Below are 26,425 nucleotides of genomic sequence, written 5' to 3' on the forward strand. Positions count from 1 at the left end.
GTAGCTAGCCCCAAGCCTTTCTCAGGATGAGCTTTTAAGCACAAAACCTCTTTTTTGGGTTGACGTACTTCAGTTAACAAGAACAGTTAGCCAGAAGCAGAACTACAGAAATCAAGAAAGCAGGGGCAGTGTATTTAGAGACCTTCCCAGAACTATAGTAGATTAGGTCTTTTTCCTTTTTTCAAAAAAAAAAAAAGATTTATTTATTTTATGCATGTGAGTACACCATTGCTCTCTTCGGACACACCAGAAGAGGGCATCGGATCCCACTACAGATGGCTGTGAGCCACCATGCAGTTGCTGGGAATTGAACTCAGGACCTCTGGAAAAGCAGTCAGTGCTCTTAACCACTGAGCCATCTCTCCAGCCCAAAACTCAAGTACATGTTGAGCAGACTGAAAACTTTATTTTGCTTTATTAGTTTGTTTTTGGAGACAGAGTTTCTTTGTGTGGCCTTGGCTGTGGAATTCTCTGTAGACCAGGATTTGGTCTTGAACTTACAGAGTTCTTCCTGCCTCTGCCTTCTGAGTGCCAGGACCAAAGGTATGCACCATTAGAAAAAAATAGATTTATTTATTTATTATATATGAGTACACTGTAGCTGTCCTCAGACACACCAGAAGAGGGCATCAGATCTCATCACAGATGGTTGTGAACCACCATGAGGTAGCTGGGGATTGAACTCAGGGCCTCTGGAAGGGCAGTCAGTGCCACTGAGCCATCTCTCCAGCCCAGGATTAGATTTTTGTTTTTATTCTGGCAGGTGGTGCTGCCCACACACTGAGTTTCACAGCCAGATTGGTTCTTCATCATGGAGTCAGCTGCGCTAAGGTCCAGGACCTTGTTACTCTCTCCACATCTTCACAAGGGTCAGAAAACGTAAGGTGCAGAGACTGGACGCCACTATGTCCTCCAAGAGTGGTCAGTCGGGACACATGAGGTGTAAGATCTTGAGGGAAGGCCTGCATTCTGGAGCCCAGGGGACAGAGTCCACACCCTCTCCGTCCATCTGCCTCCTGAGTCCCGGTTCCCAGGGCTTGGTCCTACTTCTCCTCACTGCATTCGGAGCTCTCACTGCTGATCGCTGCATAGCAATATAAAACCCTTTGGGGCTCTCAGTGAATGACTAGAAAGCTCATTCAACTGGAACCCCAGGATGCAGGCACCAGGAAAGACCCAGAAGCTTGGGTACTGTTTAGGTAGCAATGCTCCTGCTGCAATTGGTCCCTCTTGGGTGTTCTACTTCAGTTGTCTCAAAACGTTGCCTGTCGTTTCTCCACCATTCTAACTTTTCCTCCTTCTTCCTGATGCCTCTGGTTATTCCTCTGCCTCTGCAGGCTCCTAACTCCTCCTTCTCTATGACTCTGGGGATTTCCAGTGCTTTCTGCTTCTGTTTCTTTTGTCTCCTCCCCCACTCCTCACTATACACGCACACCCCTGGCTTCCTTGTCTAATATATCTCCTGGTGACTATTCCCTCCCAGATGTCTTAAAGTTTTCCCATTGCCTTCCTGCTTCCCTAGTCAAAGCAATGGCAGGGTCCATGGCTCCCTGCATCCATCTCGGGCTCCCAGAGCCACGGAGCTGGACTCAGAGCACATGCTCAGCCAGTCACCTCCATTCTAACTTACAAGGCTCACTTATCACCACGGGCACCATAAGTTATCCTTACCAATGATTTCATCCACCTGGTTCTGCGGTGTCTCTGGCTCCTGTAGGTTCTCTGTTGCCCAGTTTTCATGTGTGTGTAGGTTTGTTCCTGAAAAAGAAGAGAATGCTACTTGAAGAGTTCTCATCTTCTTCCTTGGCGGGGGGTGCAGGGGGCAGGGGGGACAACTGACAATGTTCTGTTTTCTCCCCTGACTGACTGCAGAAGACAATCATAGTGATAAACCTTTGCTGTCTTACTCAGGTGTAATTGGCTCACACCTGCTATCTTAGCACTTGGAAGGCTGAGACAGGAGGGCTCAGTCATGAGTTCAAAGTCAACATGTGTACATTGCCTCAAGGAAGGAAAGAAAGAGAGTGAGAAGAGAGGCAGGGAGGGAATGAATGGATGAATGAATGATCCTTTCCCACTTAGTTTTCTAGCTCTCCCTACAATATACCTTCCTTTCTTCAGCTGCGAGTCTTTTTTAAAGATATATATAGGTACACTGTAGCTGTCTTCAGACACACCAGAATATGGCATCAGATGCCATTACAGATGGTTGTGAGCCACCATGTGGTTGCTGGGATTCGAACTCAGGACCTCTGAAAGAGCAGTCAGTGCTCTTAACCACTGAGCCAGCTCTCCAGCAGCCCCCCCCCCTTCTAAGAATTATTTTATGTATATGAGTACACTGTCACTGTCTTCAGACACACCAGAAGAGGGCATTGGATCCCATTACAGATGGTTGTGAGTCACCATGTGGTTGCTGGGATTTGAACTCAGAACCTCTGAAAGAGCAGTCAATGCCCTTAACCCCTGAGCCATCTCTCCAGCCCTCAGCCTTCAAGTTCTTTCACTCCCTTGACTCAATCCTTTCTGTTTTCTCTTTCCCCCTCTCCTTTACTACCATTTACTAACTGATAATCATCTCAGCTTACATCTGCATTCTTTAACATAATTAACTTTTAACTCTATTAAGACCTGAAGTTCTCCTGCCAGGCAGCGGTGGTACATGCCCCCAGCTCTTGAGGAGCAGAGGCCATCCTGGTCTACAGAGCAAGTCCCAGGACAGCCAGGGCTACACAGAGAAACCCTGTCTTGAAAAAACAAACAAATAAAAAAAGACCTGAAGTTCTCAATGTAGTGCTTAGGATTGTTCTACCCTCAGGTTCCATATCCAAAGCTTCAACCAGCCATGAATCAAAGACACTTGGAAAGAATGAGTACAATGAAGAAGAATTACATCTGCACTGAGCAAAAACACATTTTTCCTTGTCATTATCTCTTAAACGGTGGAATAATTGCTTAGCTATTGTGAGCAACCTAGAAAATGACTGAAAGTAGACAAGAGGATCCGCATGGGTTACAGTAAGATTTGAGCATCTGCGGGTGTGGGTGTGCATGAAGAGGATTTAATTCCCCTTGGATACTGACAAACTATCTGCATAAATGTAATTCCTACAGTTGCTTTTATTTTCAGAATTTTGTTACCTCTGTAGTGTGAGTGTGAGTGTGTGTGTGTGTGTGTGTGTGTGTGTGTACATGCGTGCACACGTGCACTAGAGAGAGAAACAGAGAAAGCACCATGGTGCCCCTGTGAAGGTCTGAGGACAATTTTCAGGAGTCAGTTCTCAATTTTCAACGTGTGGGCTCCAGAAAATGAACTCAGGGCATCAGCCTTGATGGCAAGCCCCTTTTCTTGTTGCACCATCTTGCTGGCCTCAAAGTTTTCCACATAAACATACCAGCAATATCACCGCACCAGCATCCATGCCCAGTATTCAGGGTAAAGAATCAGTGCTCGTATGGGAAAGATCTTATGTTATATTCAATCCAGGTCACTTTGCCAGAGCAGGCTAACTGGTAGGGTCAAAGGCTGAGGAAAAAGGGACTCACAAGAACTCCTGGGCTGACTGCTTGAAGACCTGGACATGTGCCACAATAGCAAAGAAGGATCTTTGGCAGAGGAGGAACAGAGGTTGAAGCGGGGAAGGTTTGTGAAGAGGCAGGGCATAGTTTGGTACACTTCACTTGAGATGCCTAAGCTGATGCTCACCACCCCAGGAGGCTATAGGAAAATCTACCTCAGGTCAGCAGGGAGGCTGGCCACCTGTCCTCCTGCCACTGGTTGCCTTGGCAACGACCTAAGTTGCCAAGCTGGGAGGTTGTGATGGCAGCTGCTCAGCTGGCCACTCAAGATGGGCTGAAGTGGGGCATCCAGAGTAGCGGCTGAAGTGGCAGACTCTTGAATGAAGGAGACCTTGTGGTTGCTATGGCAATAAGGGTTGCCACAGCAACCACAGAGGCTGCCAGGATGACAGCTCTGCCAGGTGCAGGGGCCAGCAGTGGTGATGCCTGGCCCTGGATCCTGCTTGCAGGCTAGTGTAACACTTATTTAAGCTCACTGCAGAGTGGAGCTGTCAGTCAAAGACCTGAGAGTGTTAGGAACCCTGCTTCCTCACCCCAGTGGTTTCAGCACCACACATAAAAACATCCTGTATTCAAGAAGCAGAGGTAATCAGGAAACACACACACACACACACACACACACACACACACACACACACACACTTTGGGGCACGGTGGGACTCTCCTATTCTATCTCACTCGCTGCTGAGCCTCCTCCTCCCTTCTTCCTCCTAGAGATCTCCCACTGTGATCTTTCTTCTGTACCAGTCTGAGGATCACACACATTCCCACGCCTCAGTGGTGACTTTAAGCACCCAGTGTACCAGTGTCTGCAGAGCTGAGAGAGTTAAGGTAAGGCTGCACTCGCCTCGGTAGCACACTACGTGATGGTTCGTCTCTCTGTGTTCTATCCTCACCGTCTATGTGGTCTCGCCCAAGGCACTCTTGGGTCCCCTTTGTCCCTTATCTACAGACAGGATGGGAGCAGCAAGCAGGCAACAGTGAGCAAGAGGCTAAAGGGGTCAGACTTAAGGAGACGGTATCTTCTACAGCTGTGCAAAGGAGAAGCTTCTTCATGTTGGATAATGGCTGCTAGCATCACCCAGGCCTCAACTGACTTGCCCTCCTCATATCTTAGCTGCTGCTCGAGGTGTGTGAAAGAAGGAGGGATAGAGGAGGGGAAGACAAATACCTCCTCCCTCCACGTAATGATCTGAAACACAAGTCATATATGATGTGAGATTTGGGCTAGTATTGGAAGAGCAACATAAACTCCATTTGTCTCCATTTGAGGACCAGGCCTGATTACAGAAAAAAGGCCGTAAGGCACCAGCTTCAGGAATAGACCGTAAGTCCTAGAAACTCAGTCATAAGACATGAGCTCTAAGAACAGACCATGAAATCCAGAACAAGATCATAAAAGCCCCTCTCAAAGAACAGCCTGGGGATAACCACAAAGTGGCGAGATATCTTATCTCAGAATGGGCCATCTGTGTTATCTCATCACATGATTAAACGTTCTTGGCCCAGGAATGCAGACCGCTGACAACCTGTGACCCCCTAGCATCCACCAGTGAAATTTCAGATTACCTAATCCTTCTAGAGAGTTCCCCTAGTTCCCTATGAGAAGGCCTGCATACCTTTGTCTGGGGTCGCCATTTTGGAGACTGGTTGATCCCCACATGCTGGTTGTTTCTGCAGAATAAACCCTCTGCCTTTATATTCTAGCTGAATCTGGGGTCTTCCTTCAGTGATTTTCAGACCCTTACAGTATGATGGCCCAGGGGGTAAAGCACCTGCTTCACACTATGCCACACTGGTGTCACACACACACACACACACACACACACACACACACGTCATCATCATCATCGTCATCATCATCGTCGTCATCATCATCATCATCAACAACTTCCACACACACAATAACAAAAGTAAACAAAGGTGAGAGTCAACCTAACCCTTTGCCTTGTCCCTCACGCAGCTGTAGGAAAGGGGTCTGGTGTAACCTCCTTTTAGAGCTCGAAGGTATTAGGTTTACTGGAAATGTAAGAGACAGAAAAAGAGAGGGTCTCCAGAGCATGGCTGGAAAAATGGCCATCCTGAGCTTGGGTGTTAGAAACTACAAAAACATGGCCACTTGAGGACCCCAGCTGGTATCCAGTCTCATTCATGTCTTCCTCTTTCTGCCCTTTCTCCTCAGCTTCCAGCAGGAGCCCATCTGCACGCGCCACGGCTTCTGTCACAAGGAGGCGTTGGTACATTTTGGCTTCACCAGCTTCCAGGCTCACCCAACTTCTATCTCTCCTGTCCCTCCAGTGGGACTTTGTAGCTCATTCCTCTCGGACTCTGTTTCTCCTTGACTGCTGTGCCCCAGCCTCTATTTCTTTTCTTTTCTTTCTTTTTTTTTTTGTTCTTTTTTTCGGAGCTGGGGACCCAACCCAGGGCCTTGCGCTTCCTAGGCAAGCACTCTACCACTGAGCTAAATCCCCAAACCCCCAGCCTCTATTTCTACTCTTGAACAATAGCCCCAGATTCGGATTTACCAATCACCTTTGCCATCACCCATAGTCTCTTCTCTGGTACTGTTCAGAGCCCAGCATAGCTCTCCATTGAAGAATTCCTTAAGTTGGAACCATGCTCAGAGACTCAGGCTACACTCACTGTTACTGAGCAGAATGTGTCTCCACCCCATCAAGTTCCCCATCATTTGGAACTTGACACAAAGCTGCACTGCAGGTGGATCGACGGCTCAGTGGTTAAAAAGCACTCGATGCTTTTACAGAGGGCCCAGGTTCAGTTCCCAACACCAGCATAATGGCTGTCTGTAACTCCAGCTGCAGGGGCCCTGACCCCTTCTTCTGACCTCTGTGGGTAACAGGTGGGCACACAGTGCACAGAGATACAAGTAAAAACACTCGTACGCATGAAATAAAATAAGAGGGTTTTATTATTTTTTTAATTAATTTATTTTTTTATTAACTTGAGTATTTCTTATTTACATTTCGAGTGTTATTCCCTTTCCCAGTTTCTGGGCCAACACCCCCCTAACCCCTCCCCCTCCCCTGCTTTATGGGTGTTCCCCTCCCCATCCTCCCCCCATTGCCGCCCTCCCCACAACAATCTAGTTCACTGGGGGTTCAGTCTTAGCAGGACCCAGGGCTTCCCCTTACACTGTGATCTTACTAGGATATTCAATGCTACCTATGAGGTCAGAGTCCAGGGTCAGTTCATGTATAGTCTTTAGGTAGTGGCTTAGTCCCTGGAAGCTCTGGTGGCTTGGCATTGTTGTTCATATGGGGTCTCGAGCCCCTTCAAGCTCTTCCAGTTCTTTCTCTGATTCCTTCAACGGGGGTCCTATTCTCAGTTCAGTGGTTTGCTGCTGGCATTCGCCTCTGTGTTTGCTGTATTCTGCCTGTGTCTCTCAGGAGAGATCCACATCCGGCTCCTGTCGGCCTGCACTTCTTTGCTTCATCCATCTTGTCTAATTGGGTGGCTGTATATGTATGGGCCACATGTGGGGCAGGCTCTGAATAGGTGTTCCTTCTGTCTCTGTTTTAATCTTTGCCTCTCTATTCCCTGCCAAGGGTATTCTTGTTCCCCTTTTAAAGAAGGAGTGAAGCATTCACATTTTGATCATCCATCTTGAGTTTCATTTGTTCTAGGCATCTAGGGTAATTCAAGCATTTGGGCTAATAGCCACTTATCAATGAGTGCATACCATGTGTGTTTTTCTGTGATTGGGTTACCTCACTCAGGATGATATTTTCCAGTTCCAACCATTTGCCTATGAATTTCATAAAGGCATTGTTTTTGATAGCTGAGTAATATTCCACTGTGTAGATGTACCACATTTTCTGTATCCATTCCTCTGTTGAAGGACATCTGGGTTCTTTCCAGCTTCTGGCTATTATAAATAAGGCTGCTATGAACATAGTGGAACACGTGTCTTTTTTATATGTTGGGGCATCTTGTAGGTATATGCCCAAGAGAGGTATAGCTGGATCCTCAGGTAGTTCAATGTCCAATTTTCTGAGGAACCTCCAGACTGATTTCCAGAATGGTTTTACCAGTCTGCAATCCCACCAACAATGGAGGAGTGTTCCTCTTTCTCCACATCCTCGCCAGCATCTGCTGTCACCTGAGTTTTTGATCTTAGCCATTCTCACTGGTGTGAGGTGAAATCTCAGGGTTGTTTTGATTTGCATTTCCCTTATGACTAAAGATGTTGAACATTTCTTTAGGTGTTTCTCAGCCATTCGGCATTCCTCAGCTGTGAATTCTTTGTTTAGCTCTGAACCCCATTTTTAATAGGGTTATTTGTCTCCCTGCGGTCTAACTTCTTGAGTTCTTTGTATATTTTGGATATAAGCCCTCTATCTGTTGTAGGATTGGTAAAGATCTTTTCCCAGTCTGTTGGCTGCCGTTTTGTCCTAGCCACAGTGTCCTTTGCCTTACAGAAGCTTTGCAGTTTTATGAGATCCCATTTGTCGATTCTTGATCTTAGAGCATAAGCCATTGGTGTTTTGTTCAGGAAATTTTTTCCAGTGCCCATGTGTTCGAGATGCTGCCCTAGTTTTTCTTCTTTTAGTTTGAGTGTATCTGGTTTGATGTGGAGGTCCTTGATCCACTTGGACTTAAGCTTTGTACAGGGTGATAAGCATGGATCGATTTGCATTCTTCTACATGTTGACCTCCAGTTGAACCAGCACCATTTACTGAAAATGCTATCTTTTTTCCATTAGATGGTTTTGGCTCCTTTGTCAAAAATCAAGTGCCCGTAGTGGGTTCATTTCTGGGCCTTCAATTCTGTTCCATTGACCTATCTGTCTGTCTCTGTACCAATACCATGCAGTTTTTATCACTATTGCTCTGTAATACTGCTTGAGTTCAGGGATAGTGATTCCCACTGAAGTCCTTTTACTGTTGAGGATAGCTTTAGCTATCCTGGGTTTTTTGTTATTTCAGATGAATTTGCAAATTGTTCTGTCTAACTCTTTGAAGAATTGGATTGGTATTTTGATGGGGATTGCATTGAATCTGTAGATCGCTTTTGGTAAAATGGCCATTTTTACTATATTAATCCTGCCAATCCATGAGCATGGGAGATCTTTCCATCTTCTGAGGTCTTCTTCAATTTCTTTCTTCAGAGTCTTGAAGTTCTTATTGTACAGATCTTTTACTTGCTTGGTTAGAAATAAAATAAGAGGTTTGTAAAGCAGCACCTACCTTCCTCTCCTACCCCTTCGGAGTTCTCTGCACAGCACTGCCCATCCCCCACCCTCACTCCCCAACCCCCATCCCTCTACCTCCCACCACAGGAGCTCTGGTGTCCGAGTTTCCCTTTCCTCTTGGTTAACCAAAAATTTCCCCCAGTTTTAAGTACCTTGCTCATAGCTTGGCTGCATGGTGGCAAGTTTTTGTTCTTCCTGTTTTCTTCTCTGGGGAGAGTATCTGTCCTGTAGCTCTGAGCAGAGGGAGAGAAGCATTAGTCCTTGCAGGCTAGTGACTAGAGCATCATCTCAGGGCCTGGACAGTGGGGTTGGGGTCCAGTGGGGATGGACAATCACACGGATGGAGCATCCGTGAATTTTTGTAGTGTAGTAGGAAGTTCAAGCCCTTGGGTCACTCAGTATATCAGTGGCTTTTATGGCTGGATATAGTTTGTCCCTTCCTACAGGGCAGTCAAGAAGAGAAAGCAGAACAAAGTCACCTGGGGTGGGGGCAACCTATAAACTGATGGTTCTCAACCTGTGGGTTATGACCCCTTTGGAGTTGAATGACCCTCTCATGGGGGCCCCCAAAAGAAAGCACGGATATTTATATCACTGATGGTCTTATTCATAACAGTAGCAAAATTACAGTTATAAAGTAGCAATGAAATACTTTTATGGTTGGGGGAGGGGTCACCACAACGTGAAGAACTGTATTAAAGGGTTATAGCATTAGGAAGGTTGAGAATCACTGCTACAGACAATAAACTTCTTGAGATTTTGGGGGGTTTAGGCTTTTGGCTTGTTTTTATTAAAGTCCATATATGACAGTATGTGCTCTGTGTGGCCATGAGTGTAGATGTCTGTGGAGGCCAGAAGAGGGCGTTGACCCTGAAGCTGAAATTACGGGTGTTTGTGAACAACCCTGGGTAGGTGCTAGGAATCACGCTCAGGTTCTCTGCAAGAACAGCAGATGCTCTTAGCTGCTAAGTCACCTCTCTAGTCCCTCTTGGGTTCTAAGGATGAGAACACAGTGGAGACATCATAAAAACTATTAATTGGGGGTTGGGGACTTAGCTCGATAGTAGAGAGCTTGCCTAGTAAGTGTAAGGTCCTGGGTTCGGTCCTCGGATCCAGGGGGAAAAAGGTAATTAGTTGCTCAATTAAGTATAATGAAATCTTGGGGCTGAAAGAGATGGCTCAGTGGTTAAGAGCACTGACTGCTCTTCCAGAGGTCCTGAGTTCAAATCCCAGCAACCACATGGTGGCTCACAACCATCTGTAATGGGATCTGATGCCCCTCTTCTGGTGTGGCTGAAGACAGTGACAGTACACACACACACACACACACACACACACACACACACACACACACACACACACATATATATATATATATATATATATATATATATATATATATATCCCTTATAAGTATAATGAAATCTGAAATCTTATTTCGGTTCAAGGGAAGGGATATCCAGTGGGCTGTACAGACCTCAGGGAAGAAACAGGGGCTACCTCTGGAGTAGGGTGAATAAGGTCATGGACTCATGTTAAGTTGTTGTTGTTGTTGCTGTTGCTGCTGCTGCTGCTGTTGTTGTTGTTGTTGTTAAAGGTCAAAAGCGTCAAAGATAGGACCAGCAAAGAGGCCAGCCTGAGCTTTCTTGGGAGAAGAAGGATGAGCAGAGAACACAGAGAAGAGCCGGACACAGACATCCCCGGGGCAGTCCAGGCACAAGCAGTAAAAAGGGGGCTTCAAGAGCTAAATCAGGAGTGAAGACAGCTAGCCTGAAAAAAACGCCCAAGATTTCATGAGAAGAACCTGAGAGGCCGCCCCGAGGTGAAACACAGCCATTAGCCATTACGTCCACAATGCCCTGTTCAGGCAATGGCATGCAGTGAGTACTTTAGCTCTACAGATTAAATGAAAGAAAACAGAGCTGTATTTAAGTAGGACATTTATTTCAATCCCTCACCCTAAGTCTCAGGTGACATTAAAGAGGGGGCAGAAAGAATTTAAGAGCTGGAGGATCGGGGTGACGGCTATGAAAAGCTGTCTTCCGGATAACATATGACTGCTGAGTTCACAAACACAGAGCAGCTGTGATTGCCTTATTTACAAGATCTGCGTAAGAGAGAGCCAATCAACTTGTCAGCACTGGTGAGGGACTCACGAGGCTCCACCCTTAGCTGGCAGTGAATGGTTGCTAGGAAAGGGGAGGGGGTATTCGAGGGGCGTGGCTGCTGGTAGGCTGTACACACTTCAGTGGATGCTCCACACCTGTGCACATATGGGCAGCACTAAATGTTCAGTAGGTGATAAAAGGGAGAAGGAGAAAGATGGAGACAAAAATGATGGTGAAGAACATTTTAGTGTAAGGAGACATGGTGGGAGGATGGAGAGGTGTGGATTTGATGTAGTCAGGGTCAGTTTAGAACTAGATACATTGTATACATCTATGAGATCGTCAAAGATAAACAAAAAAAATTTTAAGATAGAATTCCACTGCAAAAGGGAGATGAGAGAAAGAATTACCAGTTTCCAAGCTTTTATAAATCTCTCTTAAAGCAGGATATTCCTTCAGGTTCACTCTGTTAAACAGAACCCATAGAAATGATGGGTCAGGTAACTTCTCCAGGTGACTGAGAACATTGTACACCACTTTCTCTACAGGAATCGAGTTCCCACAGGCTTCGTAAGAATCCTTTAAAAAAAAAAAAAAAAAAAAGTTCAACAGAGAGACTGTGAAAGCATAGTTTCATCAGACACAGGTAGACGTTATAATGAAATACTGTCCCGGGGACCTGTGGATTCTAGTGTCTCTGGGAAATCCCAGGCTGGTAGTTTTGCAGCCAGAGCAGAGACTGATCCAGGAGAAAGACTTATTTCTCTGTTCTCAAAACTTGAGCTCCCAACTAAACTTATATATGACTATTTCCTGGCCTGCATTTCATCTTTTTTTTTTTTTTTTTTTTGGTTCTTTTTTTTCGGAGCTGGGGACCGAACCCAGGGCCTTGGTCTTCCTAGGCAAGCACTCTGCCACTGAGCCAAATCCCCAACCCCGCATTTCATCTTTTTAATAAACAAATTGTACCTTTGCTATTGGAAAATTGAGGAAAAACTGAAGTTTCTTTCTCAGAAGGCTGGGGGGGTTCTGTCCAGAATTAGAAATCAAACTACGTTTCTTCACCAATTCCTGTCTCTGTTTCCCTATAAACCATTAATTAACAAACCTTGGACCCCAGCAACAGTATTATTCTCACTCTTTCATTATTTTAACTTTGCTTTATTATAAGTCACTAATCAGTTTCCATCAGTGGGACTGAACAATTTCTTCTTTCTTTCATTTTTTTCTTTTGTGTGCACATTGGGTGTGTGTGGGGGGGGGTGATAGGAGGGTGTTAGACACAGCAGATGCCACTCAGTCACTTCACATCCCAGCTGTGTTGCAATTCAGCCACAGTGCCTTCAGTTAGGAGCAGAAGTGGCTTGTTACCTTCTGTGATAGAAGAGTTAAGGACAATAAAAAGGTGTTCCCATGAAGGTATACCATGCTTCTTAGCCAACTAGAGAACCCTAGCATCCATGATGGCAAATACCAGTTAAGGGGCTTGGTTGTGATGGGAGGATGAACACATGTCACTTACAGCATAGATTTTGTCTGTGATGAAGGAGCGGTCCCTTAGGCTTTCTAGGAAAGGAAACAGCTTGGTGATTGCATGGGCTATTTCTACTTTATTTTCCTTGAAGTAATTTAAAAATACCTCATTAAAATGTTCCTTTTTCTGGATCACTCCAAACATGCTAAGGTGGAGAGGAGAGAATACAGTGAGAAAATAAACATGAGAATTTCTTGGCACACTTCCCAGCCTCTCCCACAAAGGAAATCCAGACCCAAATGACTTCACACATATGGTTTTAAAAAATAAATTACTGGGGTTGGGGATTTGGCTCAGTGGTAGAGCGCTTGCCTAGGAAGCACAAGGCCCTGGGTTCGGTCCCCAGCTCTGAAAAAAAGAACAAAAAAAAAAATAATAAATAAATAAATAAATTACTAAACTCAAATAAACTCTGCTAGTGAAAGAGGAGAAGAGGAGGAGGAGGAGGAAGCAGAGGAGGAATTGTTATCAGAGGAGAAAGGAAGGAAGGAAGGAAGGAAGGAAGGAAGGAAGGAAGGAAGGAAGGAAGGAGACTTTCCAACTTGCTCTAGAAGGACAGAAAAATCTTGACACTCAAATTTAAAAAGATGTAAAAACAAAAATAATAAAATAAAATAAAAAGTAACATGTCAGTATCTTTTGCAGATGCTGACTGGAAACACAAAACAAAACAATGAATCCAATCTAGAAACATTCCCAAGGCATAACACATGACTAAAGAGGGCCTTTTCCAGGAATGCAGGACATATTTAACACTTAACATTTAAGGACTAGGGGGCTGGAGATGGCTCAGAGGTTACAAGCACCGTCTGCTCTTCCAGAGGACCCAGGTTCAACTCCCAGCACTCACACGGCATCTCACAAATGTCTCCAACTCCAGCTTCAAAGGGTTTGATAGCCTCACATAGACATACATACAGGCAAAACACCAATGCATATAAAATAAAAATCACTTAACAAGAAAGTCAAGGACTACATTATCACAATGACAGAGATAATAGCATAAAAAAATTAACTTCAGAAGGTCTAGAAAAGATAGTTGAGGGTAGTTGAGGGTTGGGGAGTTAGCTCAGTGGCAACGATTAAATATTTTCCCACTCAAGCTGAGCACGAGACACGGGGTACCACTATCACCATTTCCATTCAACGTGGATTGGAAAGCCAAGCCAATACAATAGGTAAGAAAAAGGAAAATTTAAATAATCCTTAAAAGAAATAACTAGCTAGCCGTGGTGCGCATGCCTTTAATTCCAGCACTTGTGAGGCAAAGGGAGGCAGATCTCTGAGTCCAAGGCCAGGCTGGTCTACGGGTCAAGTGCCAGGACAGTCGGGGCTACATGGAGAAAGCCATCTCAAGCACAGAAGATGAAGAAGAAGACATATAGGAGGAGGAAGAGGATGAAAGAAAAACAAATAACTTTAACTACCATTGCTTTCAGGGGACTGTATACTTAGAAAAGCTAAAATAATTTATAAGCAAACTAATAAACTATAAAATAATTTATAAGCAGACTTTATTAGTAATTTCAGCAAAGCATATGATTTCAATGCCAATATGCTAAAAAAAATCCATTGCATATTTAAATATCAACAAACAAGTTGAAATAAAAATAGAAGAGCCATTTTCAGAGGTATCAAAAGCCATCACCAATAAAGATAAATCTATCAAAAAGAGTGTGAAAATACTAAATGAAAATCACAAGCCAGACACAATGGGCTTCGAGGTCTCCTATGCTCAAGGTACGACCAGTGTGATACACATTCTGCTACCTGCAGATCAAGATGTAGGACTCCAGGCTCTTTCGCAGCATCATTTCTCTCCGCATGCTGCCATACTTCCCACTGCGATGACAACAGACCAAGTAAGCCTCTGCAAGGGTAAGCCAGCCCCAATCAAATTTGTTCTTTATAAGAGTTGCCATGGTCATGGTGTCTCTTCACGGCAATAAAACCCTAAGACAAAGTAGATCCTAGTTTCTAACGTTTATATTTCTAACAGATACATTTATGTGGGAGTGACTGTGTGCTAAGGAAAGAATGGAAACCAGAAGAAACTGGGGTGGGGGGTTTACAGTATGCTGGGTGTCTCTGTGTGTAATAGAGCAATGTGAGTTAAAACCAGAAGGAGATCCTGGGGGTGAGAAGTGTAAGTGGGGCAGGGAGATGGGGAGAGGAGAGGGTAGAGGGAAGGTCAACTAAAACTGTGTATGGAAGAACACTAAGGAAACCAATGCTTGTTAAACTAATAAAAAATTAAATTATTTGGACAGAGCACCCTGTGCAGGTAGATAAAGGCACTCCTGGAAGCTATAGGTTAGTAAGTTAAAAAAAAAAAAATCTCAGGACCAGTGATTTATAGATCAGAGAGGCCTCTGCAACCTTCAAAACAACTCGGGTAATCGCCAATCCTATCCCTCGTCCATGATAAAATGGATGGAAAACACCTAAAGCCTGGTCACAGGTCATAGAGAACTCAAGTTGGTCCAGAAGTTTCCTCCCTGTTGGCTATCCTTTACAGTTCAGGAAGCTTTGCCAGTTGCTGGGGGAGAATTGTCTTCAGTAATCAGCAGTGGACCCCGTGTGCAACAACACTGACCAGCGGGGCAAGCTGAGACCACTGGTTGGATAGTAGAAAGTCAGCTGACTGCCTCCATAGGATACCCACAAGATAGGGGCCTTCAACACCCTGTTCAGGGAAGCGGGAGAACTCATGATGGCCCACCCACCTTGAGGATTGATACTTTGTTAGAATTTGAACTGAGGAGACCTTTTCTTCCCTAGTACAGCCACAGATGAGGCACATCTGCTCCGGTTCACAACCCTAAAGAAACAGATTGGGTCACAAAAAGACATTAAAAGAGAAGGGAGGGGTTGGGGATTTAGCTCAGTGGTAGAGCGCTTGCCTAGCAAACGCAAGGCCCTGGGTTCGGTCCCCAGCTCCGAAAAAAAAAAAAAAAAAAAAAAGAGAAGGGAGCTGGCTGGGAAGAGGAAAGGCACTAGTGAGAGATGAAATGTTATGAGATGTGTGAAACCCACTATTATGTATGATTTAACTATATTAATAAAAACATTTAAAAGGAAGAGGTAAAATGTTTACCAAACAAACAGGAAGACCAGAAACCAAACCCCACACGTGGAGATGACCCAGAGGTCAAGAGGACCTGCAGAGGACCAGCATTCAGTTCCTAGCACCCACACAATGGCTCGCAACCATCCATAACTCTAGTTCTAAGGGATCTGACACTCTCTTCTGGACTCCAAGGGGACTCCAAGTATATGCATAGTATATGTACACAGACACAGCAAAATGCTCACTCACATAAAATAAAAATAAATCTAAAAAATTTCCGTGCATTTTTAAATGGTGACCAAATTTTCAATGGATTTGAAAATTACAATACTAATAAAAGAACTGATTAGCACTAGCATTAAAAGAAAAACCACAGCCAGGCATGGTGGCACACGCCTTTAATCCCAGCATTTGGGAGGCGGAGGCAGGTGGATCTCTGTGAGTTTGAGGTCAGCCTGGTATACAAAGCTAGATCTAGGCCAGCCAGATCGGTTACACAGAGATACCCTATCTTAGAGGAAAAAAGAAAAAGAAAAAAGAAAGTAACACAGAGAGACAGAAAGAGGGAGGGGGAGGGAGAGGGGAGGGGAGGAGAGGTGTATCGTAATCCTAATACTAGAGTGGCAGAAACAGAGGAACCTCTGGAACTTGCTGGCCCAACAGTCTAGCCAAATCAGTAAGTTCCAGATGCAATAAGACCCAGTCAAAAAAATAAGGTAGAGGGGTTGGGGATTTGGCTCAGTGGTAGAGCACTTGCCTAGCAAGCGCAAGGCCCTGGGTTCAATCCCCAGCTCCGAAAAAAAGAATAGAAAAAAAAAATAAGGTAGAGAGTGAATGAGAAAGACACCTGACATTGACATTTTAATGTGCACACATGAATGAGCTGTGCACGTGTACACATGCACAGAGAGAGAGAGAGAAGAGAGAGAGAGAGAGAGAGAGAGAGAGAGAGAGAGAGAGGAGAGTGGAAAGAAAGCTAGGTATTTTGGCTTTCATGACTAATCCCAGCAAATTGTTTGCTCAGTCAGGAACTCCCCCAACATCCAGGTATGGTGAATGGGGAGACACCATCCACAGTACCAACCAGGGCCTGTCTGACCCAGCGAGCCAGCAGGTGCAACAGGGGAGACCTACAAGACCACATGTCTCTTTGTCCCTCAGTAAATCTGAGCAGACTAAGTCAGGCTCATCAGATATGGAGAAATGTGGGAGGCTCCACGGAAGAACTGCAAGATCTGGCAACATGATGTCAGATGGCAGAGATAATGTCTGTGGATCGCAGAGAGCTAGCATCCCCTATCCATGCTTGGTGCCCAACCTGGAAGAAGCAATTGATATAAATGGATGGTTCCCTGCTGCATTAGACCTTGCTTATGTTTGACTTTAGCATCTTCTTACTTGTGACTCTCTGGCCTCACCTGAGACTTGTTGAGAACAGATGACAGCAGACTTTGAGGGTGCTGGGATATCTCTGTAACCCCACTATTTGGTATGGTGGTGGTGGCTCAGGATGCTGCCTTATCCTGCTCACCCTCTGTGAAAGCTTTTGTTAAACACATGACATAACAGAAACCTCTGAATGCTCTGCAGATTGGGAAAGCCACTAGGGAAGACCTCTGGATGCATCTAAGGGAACCAGGCTGGGAGGTCTGTCTGCACAGGGTGCAAGGGCCAGGCACAGCTGTAAAATTCTTACAGTATTATGGTCTGGTAAGATGCGTATGGTAGGTGATAATGTTATTGACAGAATCCTGCTACAACCAGTGCTTGTAAATGTAAAGAAGCTACAGGCATTTGGGGGACTCTGGGATATTAGCAGATTCCCATGCCTCATCTTGCTCAGGCTGCCCATCCTCTGTATAACTTGATAAAGAAGAGTATCGTATAGGGTAGGGACATAAAGGCTCAAGAGGCTTTTGAGCGAGCTAAGATCCTTGTAGGACAGGATAAACCACTGTGTGTCCCACACCACCGCAGTGTCCCTTCCTGTTGGAAGTCACCAGGAGTTCAGAAGGTTATAGCTGGGACCTATGGCAAAAGCAAACTGGTTTCAATAGCATTTGGTCTCAGCTAATGAAAAGAGCAGAAGTCATTACACGGCACTAGAACAGCAAGTGTGAGAGCTATATAAAATATTACAGCTGGAGGAATCAGTAGGGAAGCCTACCTCCGGGTGGAAAACCCACCAATCCCTGGGCTGGACTTGAACCCTCACCACTCCCCACCCTGGAAATCTCTACCCTGGAAAACACTTATTCCAAGAAACCCTACCTAAGCCTGTCTCTGGCCAATTCCCCTGCTGCTTCTCACTTGAGCAGAGGCAGCTCAAGTCTGCTGCACAGAGGACTTTGTGGTATTCCCTGGCTCTCAACTACCAGGATACCTTCCCCCTCAGAGCTGTATTACTTACACTGGGGGAAGACTGAAGGGCTCGGTGTCCGTATGGGCTCAGGACCCCCAAGACAACTTCTCGGCACAAGATGTATTTGCCCCAGAGGGACAAAGGACAGAGAATATGAGACAAATATAGAAGACAGAGGATGAGGGGGGAGGGGATAAGGGAGCAGGAAAGGCCGGCCTCTGGACAGACAGGAGACACATGTGGCCCCGAGGAAAATGGCAGTTTATAATGGTAAAAGGGGAACCCCGTCTTAAGATGAGGTATTTAATTTTTACTGATATGTTAATTAGGTGAGCCAAAGGGAGCTTTGGCAATACTTTGATAGCCGGACCTTGGTAGTCAGCCTCAGGAGGAGGAAGTGGATAAATATAAGAATATACCCTGGTGGGTAGTTTCAGGAATGTGATCTAATGGTTTTTAGGGAGAGGGGATGGGGGAGAAGGGCAAGGCCTGCCAGAGCCATGTCTGTCATGCCCGGGCTGGCCAGAGTCCCTTCAAAGCCTTTCCCTCAGAGCTGTAACAGAAACCATAATGTGTTCCATCCCCCCCCCCCCCAAAGACTAAAGCTAGCTTATCCAATAAAGGTCTAGATCAAAGGCCAAACTCCTTTTGGTGTAGCACAGACTCTAACCCTACGAAGGTGGCATCCATACTTAAAATAGGGAAATCTGGTGTCTACAGGCACCAGTAACAATGTCCTACAGGCTGTCCTAGGGCCAGTGTCCTCTAACGCCATTGAACATTCTCCAGGGATTGAACCAACAGTTAAAGAGTTTAAATCCAAAAAGTTCCACACACAGGTGGATGAGGAGTGAAAATTCTCAAGCCCAGGATAGGCTACCTCCCTGTGAATCGTTGGCCAGAGAAGCCCCTGGGGGTCCTCACATGATATAGGCTATTGCTACTGCAGCTTGCTGTGTACCAGGACTAAACAATGGGACCCTACTGTTGAAGACACTATATGCCAGTGCTGTGACTATAGGATGAGAAATTCAGCTGTGACCTAATTGAAAACTCACATCCTGCAGGCTGGCTTCCGTAGTATCACAAGGGGCCACCTCCGTAGTATCACAAGGGGCCACACAGGCTGCTGGAGGAGAACTATCACCAACACTTCTGCTTGGCTACTGTCCCTACATTTTGAAATACCGGCTTTCTAACAGGATGTGCCTGATTGTGCAATCGTGGCTCAGCAGTCATGGATAAAACCTTCCAAGTAGATTTAAGGTCCACTCCACAAAAGGGAGTTCACATCTGGTACTGTGAGCCACTGCAAAAACATGCGGCTGAGGAGGTCATAGGCCTCAATGGCAAAGCAATGTCTATATGGATTTTCTAGATGGGTGTGATGTGCCTGCTCAACTGCCTTCTAAATATGTGTGTTGGCACCCATAGGTCACTGTCACTGTCAACTACAACTCATAACTACTAGCGAAGCTCCAGATAATAAGTGTTACTGTGGCATGGTGTCCCAGCCATAGGTGGACATCTATAAGTCACCCCCTCCAATGCTCAGGGATCATTACAAGATATGAGGGGGGAGGAATGAGGAGAAGAGAATGGGGCAGAATACTGTGTGACAGTTTCCTCAGAGATTGAAACATTCCATCCTGCAGGAATGAAACATTCCATCCCTTCCTTAAGCAGGAAGGCAAACAATTCAACAGCTTCAGGAAGTCCCTGAAATTGACCGGATCCATTAGGCCCTCACTACCGGAGTCAGAAGTCAGAGCTCGGAGTCCTTCTCAGATGAAGTGAAGGCGAGCTGCTAAGAAGGCTATCCCAGCAGAAAAGCAACAAAGAATTGATTCTGAGATCAGAATAGCTTCCATGAAGAAACAGAAACCAGCTGAGCTGCCTGGTGGAGGTTTAGACCAACCGAGACACCAGGAAAGGACATTGCCCAACCTATTTGAGCTGCCTGCAGGCAGTACAGTATGTTCCAGATTCCCAGCTTTGTGAGCTGTTGGCTTTGCTGGGGTGGTATTTGGTGATGCAGCTTGAGTCATTTCTGTTCCTGGAAGTAACCCCTCACCCATGTTCCTGTAAGTAACCCCAATAAAGCTCACTTGGTTCACCAAGTTGGACATTGGTGGTATCTGTACTTTGGTCTGTCATGGTTTCTGTGATGATGAGCATTGTGTTCAGAGAATAAATTTGCTGTGCAAGGCTTGTAAAAAACAAAATTATTTTGAACTTATATAAGCCATGAAGAAGTTGTTCCTACCTTGAATGCTGTACCCTGCCAGCAAGCTTGAGATAGACCATTTCCTGAAGCAGTTGAGCTATTCTTAAAACCTGCCGATTGTTACAAAAATATTTCATCCCCTCAGCTATTCTTTTTTTTTTTTAGACTTATTCATTTATTATATATAAGTACACTGTAGCTGTCTTCAGATACACCAGAAGAGGGCATCGGATCTCTTTTTAGATGGTTGTGAGCCACCATGTGGTTGCTGGGACTTGAACTCAGGACCTCTGGAAGAGTAGTCGGGTGCTCTTAACCACTGAGCCATCTCTCCAGCCCCCCCCCCCTCAGCTATTCTTACAAGGTAATGGGTCACAAAATCAAATAGGTTAACTCTTAAATCCCACTTTTTGTATGAAACCCTTGCTTGGATGACTGAGGTACCTGCTGGACATCTATTACAAAACCAAGCCTTGCCTGCTCGCAAATAGGATATGAGTTAATTTGGCTCCCCTAAATTACAACTTTATGGGTTTTGCCTTTATAATCCTTGAACTAACCAAGGCCTTATCTGGGGGACTCTTTTTGGTTTGGTCCTGGCCAGATTGTTTGTTTGTTTGTTTTAATAAAAAGCTTCTACTTTATTAAAACCAAAACTTGAGACTAGTGACTATCTGAACGGCCCCAGACCCACACTGGTTCGAGGTCTGGAGAGAGTAGATGTGTAATTGTCCTTCCCCATCCCTGCGCCAAGAATTGCAATTAGAAGCTGTGGAGAGGTTGCATTTGAGGGATGAGCCCCCTGGTAGATCATCTGATCCCAAATGGTCATCGCTACAAGGAACTCAGCAGGCAGTGCACATGTGTATACATACATACATACATACATACATACATACATACATACATACATATATTGTGTAAGTATAGCAATAATAATGAAAGAGGAAGAGGCCACCACTTGCAAGGGAGTGAAGGGAAACGGGAGGATGAAGATGACATAAATACAGTACCTATGTATAAAATTCAAAAGCACTAAACATTTCAGTTAAGTCTTAACATCCCTGCTGAAAACCCACTATGTCTGCTCATGCTATCTCCTGGCTATCCCTCTTCAATCCATTTGCCAGCCCCCATGCCAGAGCACCCCGCTGCCTTGATAACTGAAGGTTTGAAGAATGTTTCAGAGATGGAAAGTACATCGGTCTGTATTCTTCTCTAAGACTGTTCTGGCCCTGCAGGGACCCCCCCCCCCATATGACTCTGAGGTTTATACCTCATTTTAGTGGGGGCGAGAAGACCCAAACTATTAGAATTTGGTGGGAAAGGCTGTTGAACATTCTATAGGAGGAGGTGTGCTGAATCTGTAATCCTTTTGGATAGTGTTAACAGAGGGGACAAAGGTAAAACGGGACCCAGACAGAGCAAAGTCTAGGCAAATCCCCCAAGCTTTCTGTTCTGCCGGGTTATAGCTTCTACAAAGAAGCAGTGCCTAAAAAATAATGCTGAGTATTGGCAAAGGAAGATTTCAGCCTCCTTGCCCTCCTTCCTCGATTTGACCACTACTGGGTGTAAAGAGGGGATGGGCTGGGCAGTCAGGGTCTGAGTACACTTTTGAAACTTAACAGTTTAACAGAAAACTAAACCAGGAATTCAACTTGGGTAAAGAGGAAGTGCTAGGCCTTCATTCTAGCCCTTAGCTCTTCCCCTAAAAGGAGAAGAAATTGCTAGGGTCCTTTCCTGAACTCTAGTGGGTCCACTCTGGACTATACCACTGGTGCGGTTAAAAATAAACAAATACATATAGACAGCTTCAGGGGCTAGCAAGTGTCCCCTCCACTGCCTGCCACCACCCGCCTCCCAACCCCCACAACCACAACCCCACCTCAACCCACCCCATGAGGAGCAGGGCAGGGCACTAAGGGGAAATCAGTCTGGGGCCAGACTCCACCCCTCCGGTACCCTTCCCTCCCAGGAGGAGATGACCTCAAGATGGGTGTTCCACAGAGGCTGGTAAAAATGGCTCCTGTCCGACCCTCTTACAGGAAGGAGTACAGGACGCAGCGGCCCAAGCGTACCACTTTGGAACCCTTTGAGATGAGTAATGAGAGTTCCCTCACTCACATCAGTGCTTCCTTGAGAGTTTCATCAGAGAAAAATGATCATCTCATGCCAGGAGAGGAAGCTAGAAGTCAACTCTCTCAGAAAAACTCTGTCTCAAGCCACCATCCCTTCTGTCTGGTTGTTTTTCCGCCTAAACCACTTCACAGGCTGCCTTTGGCCCCTCTCCCTTCCAAAAGGATGCCTTAAGCACCTCTCTTGTTCCTTAGTAAGTTTGCTTTCTGTGATGCATTAACCGATCTGGTGTCTGACTATTTCATATACTCGCTTAAGAAGTCCTCTGGGAGCCAAGGCCTCTCTCCATCCTCGCCCTCATCCCATCTCCCAGCTCCTCCCCAGTTAGCCACCTTCGGTCTGGGAGAATCCGCAGGGAACGCTTCAGCCTTTCTCCCGGCGTCAATTCTGGTCAATAACAAGTCCAGAGAACATAAAGCAGAGCGAAAGCTAGGCCCTCGAGCTGGGGTGGGTTTTAGTAGGTGATTGAGGGAAATTCTAGTGAAATTTGCATCCCCCACCCCCCACCCCCGCCGCCGCGGCTTTCCCTTTCCCTCTCTCTGGTCTCTGCAAAGTCTATCCTGCCCTCTGGTGGTAGCACTTTGTTACTGCATAGTCACCTTTAGAAATAGAGGTTTGAGTGGCCTTCAGCCTGAAATGTTTGGCCCATAATCATTTTTAGCTTTCCAATTTTTGGAGATTTGATGATATTTGCTTTACGCATAATGACATATTTTGAAGACGGGACCTGTAGCAGTAACTTTTCTGCTGCTGTGATAAAAAGACCACGGGCAAGGCATCTTAAAGGAGAGTTATTTGGGCTTTTACGGTTCCAGGGCGGTAAGAGTCCTCCGTCGTGGCAGGAAATCTTATCAATCAGTGGCAGTCATGGTACAGGAACCACGGAGCTCAATCTCTAACTGCAGGAATAGAGAGAGGGGGCTGGAAATGATGTGCGGCCTTGAAACCTCAAAGCTTACTTCCTCAAAGTACTGCCACGTCTAATCTGTCCCCCAAACGGCACCTTAGTCTGGAGACCTCACGCTCAACCACCTAAGCTCATGGGAGAGGGACATTTTCATTCAAATCACCGCACCCAGAAATGGCAGACTTCGTGGAGATATCATCAAAATATTCCCCTAGTAAGTGATCACACACAATGGGCCATCTGCCTGTTTAGAGAGTACTTAAATTACAATGGAGCAAGTTGTCAGAGGTTCAGGAGTCACCCCACAGGCCACAGAAACACCTATCTCAGTTAAACAGGGGTGGTTTATTGAACGCACACCCCAAGACTAATCGACCAGGACGACAGTTCCAAGATACGCCCTGTACATGTCTCGGGACAAGCTCATAACGACTAAGACTACAAAAACCACAATGAGCTGATAGGCAGGAGCTGGAGGTGCTGCCCGGTAACCGGCCCTGACTCAAACCACTTTAGACATAATGGTTCATATTGACCTCTAATTTGATGGGTCCTACTTGAAGCTTATAGTTGTGGAATTTCCTAAGAGTAATAGACCTCCTAACGTACAGAACATAACAGGTTATGTGGTCAGCATGACCCTGCTCTATCTTGAGGTATTTTTCTGCATCAATGGCTGGCAAGCATCTTACAGAAATGATATGAAATAGCTGACGAGCATGGAACAAAATGGCTACAACTGTACAACTGTGTGGGGAGGGGGGGCGCTTATGACGAGTATAAAAAAAAGAGAGAGAAGCCTTTCCTAAGCCTAACCTTTCCTCTCTCCACCCCCTCCAGGCTTGCAGAGACCAAAAAGAAACAATGATACAAAAGAGATGGCACTGAGCAGTTAGTCAACTCTGTGGCCCGAGTGATTACTAAACTGAGTTCTTTCTTATCACTAAAGGAAACGCTGGTGTTGCCAGGGACTTTAACCAGGTCTAGCGGATGTGATAGTGTTCAAGCTATGGTGTTGGAATCTGTGGGTGGCAACCCTACACCGAAGTGCTGTGTTTTGCTAATCCCCGCAACTCAGCCTGTGGAGTTCTATCCGGCCAGACTGGATACTGAAACCCTGAAGTAATCCAAACTGGAAGTGCTGGAGTTTTCAAGTAGCCAGAAGTAGGCCTCAACCAGTAAGCAGCAGGAAGTTCTTGTGTGAGCATCATAGTTCCTTGGCTCCTCTGTAGAAAAATTCTCTTTCCTCTATTACTACTTCCTTACTTTAAAACGAATTGCTTACAGGGCTGGTGAAATTGTTCAGTGGTTAAGAGCACTTGTTGTACTTGTTGCTCTTGTGGGAGACTCAGGTTTGGTTTCCAACACCCACATGGTGATCCACAAGCTTCAGTACCTCCAGGTCCAGGAGAGAGTCTGGTGCCCTCTGCTGGCTTCTGTGGATACTGCACACACGGTATACAACACACACACACACACACACACATATGTATGTATATATATATATATATATACACACACACACACACACACACATATACATATATATTCATACATACATTCAGGCAAAACACTCATACACACAAAACAAATGTTTTTAAAATCTTATTAAAGATATTTTGGGGCATGCATTATGTGAGTACAGGTGTTTGTGAACCCCGACACCCTAGTGGGTGAAGATCAGAAATCAGCTCTCCTGATATAGCTGTCTCCTGAGAGGCTCTGCTAGAGCCTGACAAATACAGAAGTGAATGCTTGCCGCCAACCACTGGACTGAGCATGGGGACCCCAATAGAGGAGTTATAGAAAGGATTGAAGGAGCTGGAAGGGGCTGCAACCCCATAGGAAGAACAACAATATCAACCAACCAGACCCCCCAGAGCTCCCAGGGACTAAACCACCAACCAAAGAGTGCACATGGAGTGACCCATGGCTCCAGCTGCATATGTAGCAGAGGGTGGGTCTTGTTGGGCATCAGTGCAGGGAGAGGCCCTTGGTCCTGTGAAGGCTCGATGTCCCAGTGTAGGGGGATGCCAGGGTGGGAATGTGGGAGGGAGTTGGTGGGTGGGAGATCACCCTCATGGAGGCAGGGGGTGGGGGGTTTCCAGAGGGGAAACCAGGAAAGGGGATAACATTTGAAATGTAAATAAAAAAAATCCAAGAAAAGAAAAAAATGTCAGCTCTTACCTTCCACCTTGCTGAAGCAGCCTCTCTTATTTCTGCTCCTACTAAGTGCTTCAGGCTAGCTGGCCATTGAACTTCTGCCTGACCCCCCCCCCCCCGCCCCACCCTGACTTGTCCTGTAGAAATGTCAGGACTACAGATGTAGGCCACTGCATCAGCTTCCTATGTGGGTTCTGAGAACCAAACTCAAGTGCTCCCACCCACTGAACATCTCCACAGCTGCTTCCTCATGTTTATAATCTCTTAGCTCCGTGTCTGTTTCTTGCGGAGATCAAAACCAAGACTCCAGAGAGTGGAGAGGTGGCTTAGCAGAAAAGAGTAACTGTGGCTTTTACCAAAGGTCTGGGCTCAGTTCCCAGCACCCACATGGCAGCTCTGTAACTCCAGGGACTCCAAACCCCTTTCACCCTCCGAGAGCATGAGGTACAATGTATACATACAAGAGACACATGCATATAGACAAATACTCACACATTTAATATATATATTGATTGTGTGAGTATTTGTCTATATATATTAAATGTGTGAGTATTTGTCTATAAATAGACAAATATGTGTGAATATATATATATAATCTTTTAAAAATCAAAAATGCTAAGGCACCAGGAAAACACAAGTTGACTTCAAAGGCTCTAGTCTGTGTTGGGCTAAGTCAGAGAGTTCTTTCTTGGTGCCTGTCCAGTCAATAAACCAATCACACTGAAGTTCTGATTTTACTCATAAGTGAGTTTCCTGCCTGACATCTGGGGATGGGAGCCGTGGGGGTTTCACCACATCTTGAGACAGAAGATAGATCACATTAACTCTTCTGACTTCCTGCCTCTGAAATGCTCCATTTCCTCCCATGATGCCCTAGGCACAGGCAAGGTTGAGTCATATACGGGGTCAGAGCTCATTCAGTGCAGTGGTCATAAAGTTGGGGCCGGTTACTCTTTATTTGTTTTAATTAAAGTGTGGCTCACTGGGCTGGTGAGATGGCTCAGTGGGCAGAGGTGCTCGCTACACGAGCATGAAGAGCTGAGTTCAACTGCCTGGATTCACATAAAGTTGGAAGAAGAGAACCATTTCCACAGAGTTATCCTCTGATCGCCCTACAGGTGTCCCC

At 45.6% G+C, this 26,425-nt stretch overlaps 1 protein-coding gene and 1 long non-coding RNA gene across 30 annotated transcripts; one reads left to right on the forward strand and one right to left on the reverse strand.

Annotated features, from left to right (window-relative positions):
* Nucleotides 1–396: 396 nt before the first annotated feature.
* A630001G21Rikl (RIKEN cDNA A630001G21 gene like) lies at nucleotides 397–25,486 on the reverse strand. Of its 29 annotated transcripts, none has more exons than XM_087567336.1 (8): nucleotides 25,324–25,467; nucleotides 15,161–15,255; nucleotides 14,205–14,276; nucleotides 12,423–12,579; nucleotides 11,311–11,479; nucleotides 8,945–9,025; nucleotides 1,672–1,758; nucleotides 397–1,084 (listed from the first exon to the last, which is right to left on the reverse strand). In XM_087567336.1, exons 2-8 carry the CDS (start codon nucleotides 15,235–15,237, stop codon nucleotides 1,044–1,046), a joined length of 684 nt encoding a protein of 227 aa, XP_087423462.1. In that variant the 5' UTR covers nucleotides 15,238–15,255; nucleotides 25,324–25,467; the 3' UTR covers nucleotides 397–1,043. The 29 variants fall into 29 exon arrangements, with proteins under 29 accessions (XP_087423462.1, XP_087423469.1, XP_087423461.1 ...); XM_087567343.1 differs by lacking the exon at nucleotides 25,324–25,467 and adding an exon at nucleotides 22,562–22,711 and having other exon boundaries at nucleotides 12,540–12,579; XM_087567335.1 differs by lacking the exon at nucleotides 25,324–25,467 and adding an exon at nucleotides 22,562–22,711.
* LOC148003818 (uncharacterized) lies at nucleotides 11,924–14,064 on the forward strand. The gene is made up of 2 exons (XR_015629681.1): nucleotides 11,924–12,713; nucleotides 13,489–14,064. It is a non-coding gene; the product is annotated as an uncharacterized LOC148003818 (long non-coding RNA).
* Nucleotides 25,487–26,425: the final 939 nt, after the last annotated feature.

The sequence above is a fragment of the Rattus norvegicus genome, chromosome 9, assembly GCF_021556685.1.
Source record: "Rattus norvegicus strain SHRSP/BbbUtx chromosome 9, alternate assembly SHRSP_T2T, whole genome shotgun sequence".
NCBI lineage: Eukaryota > Metazoa > Chordata > Mammalia > Rodentia > Muridae > Rattus > Rattus norvegicus.

Excerpts from the sequence above, each read along its gene's own strand:
- A630001G21Rikl (XM_087567336.1), bottom strand. The coding sequence starts at position 15,237 with ATGTGCCTCATCTGTGGCTGTACTAGGGAAGAAAAGGTCTCCTCAGTT. Across the intron at positions 12,580-14,204 it reads TCCTACATCTTGATCTGCAG|CATGTTTGGAGTGATCCAGA; the intron begins GTAGCAGAATGT and ends TCTCCACCTTAG. Across the intron at positions 1,085-1,671 it reads CCAGGTGGATGAAATCATTG|CGATCAGCAGTGAGAGCTCC; the intron begins GTAAGGATAACT and ends ATTGCTATGCAG.